At 45.6% G+C, this 13,889-nt stretch overlaps 1 protein-coding gene across 1 annotated transcript in view; it reads right to left on the reverse strand.

The window, feature by feature from the left end:
- The window catches only part of ADGRE1 (adhesion G protein-coupled receptor E1), a gene marked incomplete at its 5' end in the record, with an annotated part of 47,895 nt that extends 41,313 nt beyond the window's left edge, over positions 1–6,582 (reverse strand). Inside the window, one exon of the mRNA XM_080821883.1 lies at positions 6,552–6,582. Coding sequence (XP_080678009.1) covers positions 6,552–6,582 — 31 coding nt within the window. The remainder of the gene's footprint in view (positions 1–6,551) is intronic.
- Between the last annotated feature and the right edge of the window lie 7,307 nt (positions 6,583–13,889).

Below are 13,889 nucleotides of genomic sequence, written 5' to 3' on the forward strand. Positions count from 1 at the left end.
CTTTTTTAAAAAAAGGTAATAACTGCTTGTAAAAAAAAATTCAAACAAACAATGCAGAAGTATATAAAATTCAAAGTGAAGATCTCTCCGACCACCCCCACCCCGCCCTTTACACCCAGAGGCAACCACTGTCAAAAGCTTAGAGTGAATCCCCTCCAGGCTAAATCCTATTCACAGACTCAGTCATGCAAATGTATTATAAAATATGAATAAATTTATAAATTTATAAATTCACACAATTTTCTTAACGCAAGTGAGATCATGCAATATACAATCTACTGTGCTCTCCAAAACAGTAGCTACTAATCATATACAGCTGTTTGCTTTTAAATCTCTGAAAACTGGGGCGCCTGTGTGGCTCAGTTGGTTAAGCATCTACCTTCAGCTCAGGTCATGATCTCAGGGGTCCTGGAACCAGGCAGTCTGCTTCTCTCACTCTCTCTGCCCTTTCCCCCGCTCAAGAGTGCACACACGTGCTCTCTCTCACTTTCTGAAATTAAGGTGGGCACGTGTTGTAATGAGCACTGGGTGTTGTATGTAAATAATGAATCCGGGAACACTACATCAAAAACTAATGATGTATTGTATGGTAACTAACATAACATAATAATAATAAAAAAAAAACTCCAAGAGTAACCTAGAAGGACAAAAAAATCTTTAAAAAAATAAATAAATCTATGAAAAGTAAGTAAAACGGAACATTCCATTTTCAGTCCTATTAGCTTTGTTTCAAGCATTCGGTAGCCACTTGTGACTAGTGGCTATTGTAGATTCAGAACAGGTCCATCATCCTAGAAAGGACAACTCTGATGTCCTCTTGTTTTTTCACTTCAGAGTAGGTCTTGCAAACCAAGAGCAGCAAAATTTGTCAAGCGTGGAAGCTGGGTGATGGGTACATGGGAGTCTGTTGTACTGTTTCCCCTACTTTTGGATGTTTAAATATTTCTATAATAAAAAGTTAAGGGAAGGATATGTTTGGGGCAACTTTTCAAGTCAGTGCATAGCGACCCAACTCATGCTTTTGAACAACTATGTAGTTTCCACTACGCCCATGGACATTCACCGTGCCAGGGATTGGCTTGGAAGCCAAAGTTCCACGGTATGGAACTGTCAGTTGCAGGCAGCTTACCCACCCCGGACTGCATTTCCCAGCTCACCTTGTGTCCAGGTACGGTCCTATGACCCCAAGCAAATACCACATGCCTCACTGCCAGACCTCTGTTTTTAGAAAGTGGGTGTGCCTTCTCCACAGTTTCTTTCCCCTCCTACCACAGTCTGCAGAAGACTCTGAGACCCTAGCATGGCTGAGCCACAAGAGAGAAGGCATCTGGGTCTCCAAATTACCGTTCGGAGGAAAACTACCCAGTGGCCAGAAATATCTGCATTGGACTCTAAACCAAACAAAAATTGAATTTATTTTTAGTAAGCCATGGACAGTTTTGGGTTTATTACAGTAGCTAGGGTTATTCTAACAAACACACCGTTTTATCCAACCAGTCCTCTCATGTAAACAAACATTGTTTATTCCAAGTTGTTACCAGAATAGTATAATGAACACTTCCTTGAGTGTATGGTGAGGTACATCTGTACTTTATACAAACATCTCTTTGGAATAAATTTCTGGATTAGGAACTGCTGTGTCAAAGTGTATATGCATTTTCATAGTATTTTATAAAGTATGGTATAGAGAGACAAGCACAAATATTTTAAGTGTGTACTTTGGTGAACTATCACAAAGTTAACATCCCAATTCCATTTTTAATTCCAATTTTTGATTCCAATAGTGCTCAGTTTTCTCAAATGTTAAGTCTTTGGAATTTCCACTTACAAATTCCGTGCACGTGCCTTGACTATAACATCTCTCACACTCTCTATGTGAGGCACAGATTCTTTCTTTTATTTGTTTATCTACCTAACTTGCCTGCATAGTGTCAGGCCCTGGCTGGGTCTCAGAGCTGTGGAGAGTCACACAATGAGTTCCTAACTGGCCAAGGGCTTTCTGGAATGAATAATAATGATTGATTTTTTTTTTTAATCAAGGTGATCTTTTTGGAAATAGAGTGATAGGATTTTCTTTTCCACGTATATGGGTGTGAACTCCCTTCCCCAACACATTCTGCTGAAGGATTTACTCTCATTCAGGAGATTTTAGGATGTCTTAGCAGTAGACACACATGAAAGCGAAAGAGTAACATTCAAGTTTTAATTACCAAAACTGGATGTTTGGGTTCCCAGCAAAACAGTAGCCTTGAAAGCAAAGCCTTATAAGATGAACAAGTTTTGGGGATCTAGTGTACAGCATAATTACTCTGGTGAACAATACCACATTATGTACTTGGAAGTTGCTACAAGTAGATCTTATATATCCTTATTCCAGGAAAAAAAAGATGGTAGTTATGTAAGGTGATGAAGATATTAGTGAACACTATAGTGATAATCTTTCTCAATATATGTGTGTGTAAGGGCCTACTTAGCCAGAGCGACTCCATCTCGGTTAAACAACCATTTTGTTGTTTGTGCAGTAACACTTAAACTGACCCTGCCCCGCCCCCAGAGGAACTTACTTAAAAGCAAGTCTGGGAAACCAATAAAATATGGTCGACCAGTCCCTGATAACAGAGCCCAAATACAAGGATGGGTCAGGTCAGATGGAGATAACAGAGCCCAGAATGCAAGGACGAGTCAGGCCAGTGGAGACATCCAATCAGTAAAGCACATATACTATCTCCCTAACCACCAAAGAATGTAAACCCCGCCTTTTGGGCGTCAAACTTGGGCGCCAATTCTGACCAGAGTGATAGGCTAGTTCAAAGAGCTACTATAGAGTAAATTGTAATTCAATTGGCCACCCGCGTGTGACCTAACATGACTATGCAACTTTCTCCGTGTGTTACAATCTCATTGGCCACCTGTATGTGGCCAGGCTCAACCACATGGCCTTTGCTCTATAAAAGCTAGTCTGTGAAGCTGGGGGTTGTCGCCCTCTCTGTAAGAGACTGCCGCGACCGGTTGGTTTGATTCTAGATACAGCATGAAATAAAGCTTTGCTTGACCTTCACTTTGTATCAGTCTCACTCCTTTGATAACAGACCACAACATGTGTATCATATCAACATGTACACACTTAAACTTACACAATGGTATATGTCAGCCATATCTCAATAAAAAGATTTTGGGGTAGCCAGGCTTGAAGGACTAGAAAGTAGAGTTTTCATTAAGCCATGGTGTCAGGGAAATAAATACCTTTCACAAGGCAAGAGAAAAATTGTGGGAAGCTAATAAAAAGAGATGAGAGGGACCCACCAGAAGCCCTACTCCTCTGCCACATCACCTCAGAAACTTCAGGGTAGGAAGGGATGAATTAGGGGTATCAAGGCTAGGGGCTGACTTCTCCCAGCAAAGACCAGGTGGAGTTTCCCAGTCTAAAAGAGAAGTTTGCTTTCTGCTACTGTCACATCCAATAGGGTATGAGAGCCAAGGATTAGAATCCATAGAGGGAGGGAGGTAGTAGGTGGTCAAAAAAAAACCTCTTCTGGGTTCCTATAGCCTGAACATAGAAAGTAGAAGACCCCTGGAGGGTATAGAGCTTCTGAGAGGACTACCAGACAAGCAAGGTGGGGCCATGCTCTACCAGTGGACAAAACATCCTATCCACAGTCCACCCTTGACAGCCACAAGATCCCATAAGTTGCCCCTACACCAACACACAGCCACCATCTTGGGAGGACCAAGAGTAGGGTGAGAAATTCGAAAGATTAACTCTTTGCACAACACAGACTGAATTTCTCCATTTCCCAGGAAATGGAGACACTGAGAACATGAAGAACGGGCAGTGTTTTTCCTCTCCATCCAGCAGCAGCTTATGTAGAAGAGGAGAACAATTAATACGTTTTTAAAATGCGTTTTTTTCCACAATGAGTTGTAGTTTGAGTAAATTCCATCCCCATTCCCAAAACAGTACCATTTATGAAGCTCTTATCACATGTACCAAGTAGTTAACAAAGTTACCTCTTTCGACTGAAGCTTCACAATGTCCCTGTGGGATGGGAACCTGTGTTAACTCTGTTTCACGGTTGAGGAAAGTGACCATCAAGAGAGGTTTCCTGTGACTCACCCAAGGTCACATAGTAAATCCAAGGCACAAAGGTAAGTGCCTGGAGGAGGAACCAGGAGACCTGGGTGTTACTTATCCCTTGCTCTGTCACTAAGTTTCTCCCAGCAAGTATTCAGCTGCAGCTCAGCCTCCTGGGACAGAAGGGTCTCCTCCCCAAAAAGCATCTTCCCGCACATTGAGTATATGGATTTTCTTTGACCAGCTTACCAACTCCTGTTGATTCCAATGGGAAAATGACCCAGATGAATAGACCACAATACCCTATGGGGAAAGAAAAGAAAAACACCATGAGCTGTCGAGAAGCAATGTGCTCAAGCTGAAAAAAGTGCTCCTGGAATGGCCTCATATAAGTAGGTTTGATGAACATAGATGAGAGATCCAACCGAGTGACAGACATACAGTATGTCACATAATACAGCAGCCATTCCTGTGTTTCTGCACTTTATGTTTTTCATTTTGTTTGTATTATCTTAATTTTCTTTTACAAAAAAAGTTCCAGCTGATTTTCAAAAACAGACACTAAAACATGTATTCTCAAGAGAAATGATATCTTCCCCAAGAGGACAAAACTTGGTTCTTAGGGAGAGATGAAAAAAAAGTGTCCAAAAGGCAGTACAGCCTACCAGCATTTAGCTCTTCTTTGCTATTACCACCTCTGTGACCCTTACCCCCACCATTCCCATCTTTGCCCCCACCCCACCCTTCCCTTGACTACCACCCCCACCTTCAACCCCATCACCACCCACACTACCCCCATGACCACCCCCACCTCCACCACTCCCACCACCTGACCTCAACCACCCCATCTTCTCCCCCCCACCACCATCCCTACCCTCAGTGTCGTCATCACTACTCTGATGATTAACTCCAGGGCAGAATAAGGGACACTAATAGCTAATACAAGGGCTGACACCACAAAGCAACAACTCGCCATTCCTGCATTTGCGGTCCACGAGTTGCCTGCTCCTTCTAAGGATGCCTGCCAGTCGACAAGTCCCACAGACCCAAACTCCTGGCTTTCCCATTCATTATCACCAAAATTGTTTTGCTCCTTCATCATTTTAGATTTTTTTTAAACTTTATTTACTTATTTATCAGAGAGAGAGCAAACAAGGAAAGAGCACAAGCGGGGGAAGCGTCAAGCAGTGGGAGAAGCAGACTCCCCACGGAGCAGGGAGCCCGATGCAGGACTTGATCCCAAGATGCTGGGGTCATGACTTGAGCCGGAGGCAGATGCGCCACCGACTGAGCCACCCAGGCATCCCTCCTTCATCACTTTAGAGGGAACAGAGCACTGTTTTGAAGCATACCAACTCTGGAGCCAAAATGCTTGGATTTAAAAATCTGACTTTGCTAATTATTGACTGCATGGCCTTGGAAAACTTATTTAATCTCTTTACACCCAAGTTTTCTCCTTCACAAATAGATGCAATGGACCACAGCTAAGGAAGCCCACATTTGTTGTTCAAAACATTGTCCCTCATTCATAGATGTTTTGTCATTACGATGTTCAGTTAGCCAACATATAGTACATCATTAATTTTTGATGTAGTGGTCAGTGATTCCTTAGTTGTGTTTAACACCCAGTGCTCATCTCTCTCATTCATAGATTTGGACAGTGACCAAAACTTGAAAGACACAAAGAAAACCACAACATAGGCCATAAATAAGACCAGTACAAACTGACGCCTGAAGAAAGGGAAATAAGAGAACAGACAGGAAGGCTCCATCTCATGGCTCAGGCCTCAGCACAAATGTCACCCCCTCCAAGAGGTCTTCCTTGACTTCCCCCTTCAACATAACCCCCAGTTACTCTCTTCTTTTGTGGCACTCCCACTGCCTGAAATGCTTTTGTGTAGTTATTATTTGGGACAGCATAGCCTAGTGATGAGCAATAAAGCATACGACTCTGGAGCCAGATTTCCGGCTCTACCCCTTGTGAGCTAAGTAGTCTTGGGCAAGTCATCTAATCTCTTTTGCCTCAGTTTCCTCCTTTGTAAAATGGGGCTACTAGTCACCCAGTATTTGGAGATGTTTTGTGAAGTTATTTAAGGAACTTAAAATGTTGCTAGGTGGGTGGTTACTGTTATGGCCAGTGGCTTCTTTTCTGCCTGTCCCTCCCATGAGGATGTCAGCCAAGCAAGAACTGCTTGTTTACCACTGCTCTTCCTTCCATGCCTACAACGGGACCTTGCATATAGTAGCTGCTCAGGAAATACATGTCAAATCAATGACTATAAAGAAAGTCTGCCCTGACTAAGGGAATTCCCTGTGCTCTGTGATTTTTGTCAAGGGCCCCCCAGTGAAGGTGTTGGCAGTGTCCAACCTAGAATTGGAGTCTCTGGCTGGACACCCCATGGCCTTTCCTTTTCCCTACAGTATACATCCAGTGCAGACTTCCCTCAACCTTCCCATCACCATTCAACCCCACACTTACCCCAGAAGAGGAGCAAGCTGGAGCTCCCCATGGTGCCGTGTTTCTCTCATTCGAAGAGGGAACCTCTTCTATGGTCTTGAGATTTTCAGTAAACAGAACGTGTGGGAAGAAGGGAGAGGTGGAGCCAGAATTGCTCAATGCCACCAGAGCAAGACAGCACTTTTTGCTGAATTGCTGCTGGATGAGGACAGCATGGCAAACCCCTAATTTTTTCTTTCCACCATGGTGAAGAAAAGTTGGTCTGGCTGATGTGTCACTGTGTTCTCTCTCTCTCTCCAATCACTCTCCTTCCCTCCATTCTTGCTCTTCTTTTCCCACCAGCACCCACCTCTCAACTGTCTTTCATTGCCCCCAACTATAAATAAACTACCATCTTTTGTCCATAATGAAGCAAATCCCACTCAAAGGTCTCTTCCCAGCACACCCCACACAAATAACCACCACAGCCATCATGGACCTGGTGCTGTGCTGGACACATTTCAATAAAATTTAATTTCATCACATTACATCAATATCATCAAGTAAGGATTCTGACCCCCACCTATTTTACAAAAAATAATAATAATAAAATTAAAAAGGAAACTTAGGCATGGAGAGGGGCTAGGACTTGTCCAAGGTTACTTGGAGTCAAGATTTGAATCCAGGAACCTCTGGCTCCAAGGTCTAGCACTTGAAATATCCCATCTGCCTTTAGCTGTCCTACATCTGACCCCTGCACAGCAGCACTCCACCACATTCCCAGCCCTAACACACCTGCATACACAATCTCACACACACGAAGGTCTAGTAATGCCTTGGCCGGCATTCCCAGGAGCAGATGCTGAGAACAGGATTCTAGTGAAAGTCGTTTATCAGGAAGGTGACCTCAGAAAACTGCAGCTGGGAGGGGTAGGCAGTGAGATGGGGACGGGAAAGGGTCCCAGGGGGCCATGCCATCTAGGAAGTTGCACTAGAGCTCAATCTCCTGGGGCAACTCTGAAAGGCATCCCAGAGAAGTCTTCAGTTACCCCAGCAGAGGGGCAAGGGAGCTGGGGTATCTATCCACCAGCTACTGCCCATCATGCATTGAGGTTCACATCAACCCTCAGCACCTCGGGCCTGGCCTCCAAGCAGAGAGAATGGGCATAACCAGAGTGTAACCCTGTTGATAACAAAATGCAGCAGCTGATAGATATCAGTCTAGTGTGCCCCAAGGGGTTGAGGGTCACAGGTGTGGGTAGGCACCCAAAGCATCTGCCACAAGCTAAAAATGAGACACAAAGGTTAGCCCCAACTTCTTGGGAAGAAAAGCCCCCAAGTGTTTCTACATGCTCCCTTTTGCTCTGTGCAAAGCAAAACACCCACCCTGCAGTTATGATCATTGAAGAAAATTCATCGATGGTCCCCCGTGTGTGCATCAAGGGACCCTACATGGCGAGGTTGCAGTTAAGAGTCAGCACAGAAACATAGCAAATTCCACCAAGAAAGATGATAAACAAAAGCTGTGTTGTGTTAAGGAGAAGTACTGGAGGATACACAGACTCTAGAACCAGATCACAAGAGGTTCCTATCCCATCTCCTCTGCTTCCTAGGCATGTGTGGTCCTGGCAAGTTCTTAATCTCTCTGTGTCTCCACATTCCCATTTGTAAATTGGGTCCAATAATAACAGATCTACTTCATGGGGCTGATGTGAGCCTCTGAGGAGGGGGCATATATGGTGTGCCTAGTACAGAGTCTGGCATGCAGGAAAAACTCTGAGTGTTGGCTCTTAGGGCCACAGGAGATGGAATCAGACCTAGGATCAGATCCTGATTTTGCAAGATATTCTCAAAGTGACCTTGGAAAGTGACTTGCCTCTCTGGGCCTCAGTTTCTTCGTCTGGAGAGTAAGGGTACCAACAGGCCATGTCCCAGAGCATCGCCGTGGAGGGGATTCCATAATGTGGGGTAATGTTGCCAACTGGGGCAACTTCTGGGATTTTCACTTTCTTCCATAATCCTTGTTCTGTGCATCTAAGGTGTGGACACTAAAGGCAGACAAATAAATGCAGTGGTTTTAACTTCATCCACAAATTCTTTGGTATTCTTCCCTTCAGGAAGAGCGACCTAATCCTGCTCTACTTGAGGGTGTGCTAGACTTGGTGAACAGGAAAAGGAGGGTTTAACACTGGGTCATCTGAGACATGTGAGGTTTGGAGGGTCACTGTGGCTTCCTGCTTGCCGTCTCCTTCTGGGATCATTCACCTGGGGGAACCCACCACCATGTTGTAAGAACACTCTGCAGCACTATGGAGAAGCCCACATGAGGAGAAACTGAGGTCTGTTGGCTTGATGTCGATGGCTTGACTGTGACTTCATGGGGGGAGGGGGAACCTGATCCAGAACCAGCCAGCTGAGTCACTTCTAGATTCCTGACCCCCAGAAAATGTAGGAAAATTAAACCTGGTTGTCTAAAACTGGAGTTTTTGACTACTCAGTTTTGGAATGGTAGAGTAGGCAGCAAGAGACAACTGGTATACCTAGAAGCCATTTTCCCCATCACCAAAATGAAGACAACACCAGCTTTATAGGGATTGAGGTTTAATGTAATAAAAATCACAAAATCCTGCCTGACACAGATTAAATGCTTGATAATATTCATTGTCATTACATTATTCTTTTGCTATGCTAAGTTGTCATGGCTACTCACAGAAGGCCGTGTACCAGCAATGACTAAACTGGAAAAGCCAATAAAGATCATTTCATGCAGAATGGTCTAATGTGCGTGAGTTTGGACTTGATCTTCAGGGCACCAGAGGGGATTTCAGCAAGGGAGTGAGGGGCATGCTGGGTTTTACAACAGCTGCGCCTGGCCCAAGTGGGAGCCATGGCGGAGGGTGGGGCTGCATCCTGAGGGAGAGAAAAGCATGTGGTCTGATCTAGGGCAAGGGCTGTGGAGACAGAGAGGAGTTTAGGAAGCAGGGCAAGCAGAAGTGCGGAAAAGTCTGGGGAGTGGGGAGTCTGAGACAGAAGGAATAGCTGGGGATGGCCATGGGAGGAGGACATGCGACTAGCCTGCCCCCACCACAACAAATCACCACAAACAGCCCCTTAAAATAACACAAATTCATTACACTACAGATCCAGAAGTCAGAGTCCCAAGTGAGTCTTGGGGGACTGACGTCAAGACGTCAACAGAGCTGCGTGCCTTCCGGAGGCTCCAGGGGAAATCCATTCCTTGTCCTTTCCAGCTTCTGGAGGCCCCTTCGTTGGTCTTCATAGCCAGCTGTGTAGCATCTTCCTGTCTCCCTCCCTCTCTCCTTCAATCTCCCTCTCTCATTCCCCCCCTGACCCTCTTCCCTCCCTCTTAAAAACAGTACCTGTGATTACATTAGACTCACTCAAATAACCCAGGATTTCCTCATCTTAAAATCCTTAACTTAATCAATCTGCAAAGCCCGCTTACCATGTAAGGTCACATATTCACAGGTTCCAGGGATGTGGAGGTGGACACCTTGGTAGGGAGGTGTCGGGGGAGCCTCGTAATCCTACCTAAACATCGGTCTGGGGTCCTGGTCAGAGGTGGAGGATCTCAAGATGCCTGTTACCCTTTATTAAACCCCAAACAGTTAACTAAGGCTATAAAATCTGCACTTCAGAGATCCTGACAGTCAGGGGGCAGGCCTAGAGGGAGAAGAGGAAGGATGGAATAGAGGAAATGGGGTTGCTAGCCACGTGGCTTGGTAAACCTAACCTCTTATGTCTTTCTCAGCAAAGGGGAAAATAAGGGACACTCAAGATTGAAGAAATCAGCCTGGAGGAACCCTAGAGGTATGTGGCAGGGCTACTCTAGGACAGCCCTACCCAACTTGACCATGTTCCTCCTGCACTCTAAATCCTCCCATGGCTCCCTATTTTCCTCAGGATGAACTCCAGGTTCATTAATATGGCACTCAAGACCCTGCCTAGTCTTACACTGGTCTCCCCTGCTGGCCTCATTTCTCCCCTTCCCCCCCGAACCATAGTCATCCTATACCAACTGAGGGCCCCATAACGGATGCTGTTGATGCCCTACGGTCACCCTTTAGCAGGTGGACCACCCATCCCCCAGCTGCTGTGAGCATTGCCTGATAAGAGCTCACAGCTTCCCCTTCCCCAGAGCCTGCACAAACCCTCAGACCCAACCCAGATAGTAACCCACGGTCACAGAGCTGCAAGAGGCCAGCCCCATGGTGAGATCAACTCATGGTGGTAGTTAGGCTCCCAGCTCCCCCATGGGATCAGGCTGAGGCTAATTCCAGCTGAGACCACCTCCTCGCTTAGTTCTTTTTCTCTGTCCCACCTCACTTCCTTCACCTTGCCTCTGCTAAACACCCGTCCAGCAAACCTGGTGCACAAGAATCCACAAGGCAGCGTCCAAGCTCCCAGACCCCAACCAAGGGCTAATTATATTAACAGTTTTTCTATACAGGTGGGCCAGAAAGTGGAGAAGAGTCAGTAATGTATCTTCCAGGCCAAGAGGGGGCTTTTCTATTTACTTTTTTATTGTGTTCTGTTAGCCAACATAGAGCACATCATTAGTTTTGACGTAGTGTTTAAATACTCGTTAGCTGTGTATTACACCCAGGGCTCATCACGCCACGTGCCCTCCTTATTGCCCGTCACCAGGTTATTCCATTCCCCCACATACCTCCTTTTTCTCAAATCCTTGGATTGTTTCCTGGAGTCAAGAGTCTCTCATGGTTTGTCCCCCTCTCTTATTTCTTCCCACTCCGTTTTCCTCCCTTCCCCTGTGGTCCTCTGCGCTATTAAGAAATCACTTTAAGATGGAAAAATAGGGGCGCCTTGGTGGCTCAGTGGGTTGAGCCTCTGCCTTTGGCTCAGGTCATGATCTCAGGGTCCTGGGATTGAGCTCCGCATCAGGCTCTCTGCTCAGCGGGGAACCTGCTTCCCCTTCTCTCTCTCTGTCGGCCTCTCTGCCTACTTGTGATCTCTGGTTGTCAAAGAAATAAATAAAATCTTTTTAAAAAAGAAAAAAAGATGGAAAAACAAAGCCAGGCTCTCTGTAGCTCTTACAGAGAGTGTGTTCAGGGTAACTTTCTGACAGGAGATTGGGAAGTGACTATCCATGGGGTCCACAACCATTCCCCACAGCGACTCCCCACGCAGCCCAGACATAATCCCCAACTTTTATGGAGTGAAGGGCCTGGTGGTGAGGTCACAGGGTAGTTGCCTAAAGTGGGGCTGTCTGTGAGCCAGGGAATCTCTACTGGTTGTCAAAAGTGAGGGCTTCTGTGCATCCCTTAAGGGAAGTTCAGAACAAGCCTTCCCACTTCCTGGTCAAAGCATACATTAATCCCCATGCGGCCTGGAACGCATAGTCCCCAGGAAGGTCAACGCACAGGTGGGAGCCAGACAGAGGACCAGAGACGGAGTCCGCGTTGTCAGTGCTCCTGCAAGGTGATACCCAAAGGACAGGATTCCTCGTCTAAGCAGAGCACTGACCAACAGAACCAATGCTGGCTGGGAACCTCAGACAAGATCCAGGGACCACATCTGGTGCCAGCCACTAAGCCTTCAGCAGCTGGGTCATGGGATATCTTATGGGAAAGGCTAGATATGCAGTTGGCTGGGAATCATAACTACTTGCCAACTAGAATGGAAATAATTCCCTATCTTCTTAAGTTTAAGGTATACGATGTGTTGATTTAAAAATGTGTATCTATTACAATCTGGTGGTCACCAGAGCATAAGCTAGTACCTCTATCATGTCACATAATGGCCAAATTTTGTTTCTGATGAGAACATTTAAGATCTAGTATCTTTGCAACTTCCAAGTATCTAATACAGTACTGTTAACTATGACCACCCTGCTGTGTACTAGATCCCCAGAACTCCCTCCTCTCCTAACTGCAAGTTTGCACCCTTTGGCCAATATCTCCCCATTTGCCCCACACCCCCACTCCTGGTGGTGGCCATCCTATTCTGTTTCTACACATTCCCCTTTTTTAGATTTCACATATAAATGACACCACACGGCATTTGTCTTTCTCGGTCAGACTTCCGTCACTTAAAGCCCTCAAGGTCCACCCATATTGTTACAAATGGCAGGATTTTCTTCTTTCTTGTAGCTAAATAATATTCCAGTGTGTGTGGGTGTGGGTGTGCGCACATGCGTGTGTGTGTGAGACATGTTCTTTATCCATTCATCCACTGGTGGACACTTACATTGTTTCCATGACATGGCTGTTGTGAGCAATCCTGAAATGGACATGGAGGTGCAGATTATCTTTTTGACATCCAGGTTTGGTTTCATGTGGCTGTATACCCAGAAGCGGGATCACTGGACCCTAGAGTGTTTGTCCAAGAGAAATAGAAGTGTACATCCGTAGAAGGACTCACGCACAAATGTCCACAGCTGCCGAATGCTGGGCAGAGCTCAGACATTCAGGGACAGGTGCTATGTCTCCATGATGAAGGCAAGAACTACTAGGACCCTCATGCCTCCTGGTGTGGATGAATCTCAAACACTTTATGCTGAGGAAAAGAAGCCAGACATAAAGGACACACAAGAGTAAATACTAGAAGAGTTCTGTATTAGGGTTCTCCAGAGAAGCAACAGGAGAGGGATCCCAAGGAACTGGCTCTCCTGATTGTGGGAGCTGTCAAGTCCAAGATCTGTAGGCTAAACCAGCAGGCTGGGGACCCAGGTAAAAACTGATGCTGCCATCTTGAGTCCAAAGGTTGGAAACTCGGGCGGGATTTCCAGATTTCTATGTTCCAGTCTGGAAGCAGAATTCCTTCTTCCTTCGGAAACCTCAGTTTTTGTTCATAAGGTCTGCAACTGATTAAATGACACCCACCCACATTATGGAGGTTCATCAGCTTCCCTCAAAGTCCACTGATCTTCATGTTAATCACATCTTTAAAATACCTTCACAGAAGCATCTGGACTTGGGTTTGGCCACACCAACTGATCACCAGCCTCCAGCCAAAGCAGACACATAAAATTAACCATCACACAGTCCAACAACAGGAAATTCTAGAAAATACTGAAGGGAGGCAAGATGGCAGAAGAGTAGGGGACCTCTCTTCATCTGGTCCCCTAAATTTAGATAGATAACTATCAAATCATTCTGAGCGCCTATGAATTCATCCTGAGATGTAAGAAAAGAATTGCTAAAATTCTACAAATAGAAGAGTAACCACTTTTTGCAAGCTAGGAGGTGTGGAGACATGAATCTGAGGGGATATATCAGAAGATAATTGGTGGTGGGAGGGAGCCTCCATAAACCGGCTACCAGAAAGTGATATAGCCCCAGAGTGCCAAATCGGAACCTTTAGAAATCTGCTCCAGTGAGAGACGTCCCTACCTGAAAG

The sequence above is a fragment of the Martes martes genome, assembly GCF_963455335.1.
Source record: "Martes martes genome assembly, chromosome: 1".
NCBI lineage: Eukaryota > Metazoa > Chordata > Mammalia > Carnivora > Mustelidae > Martes > Martes martes.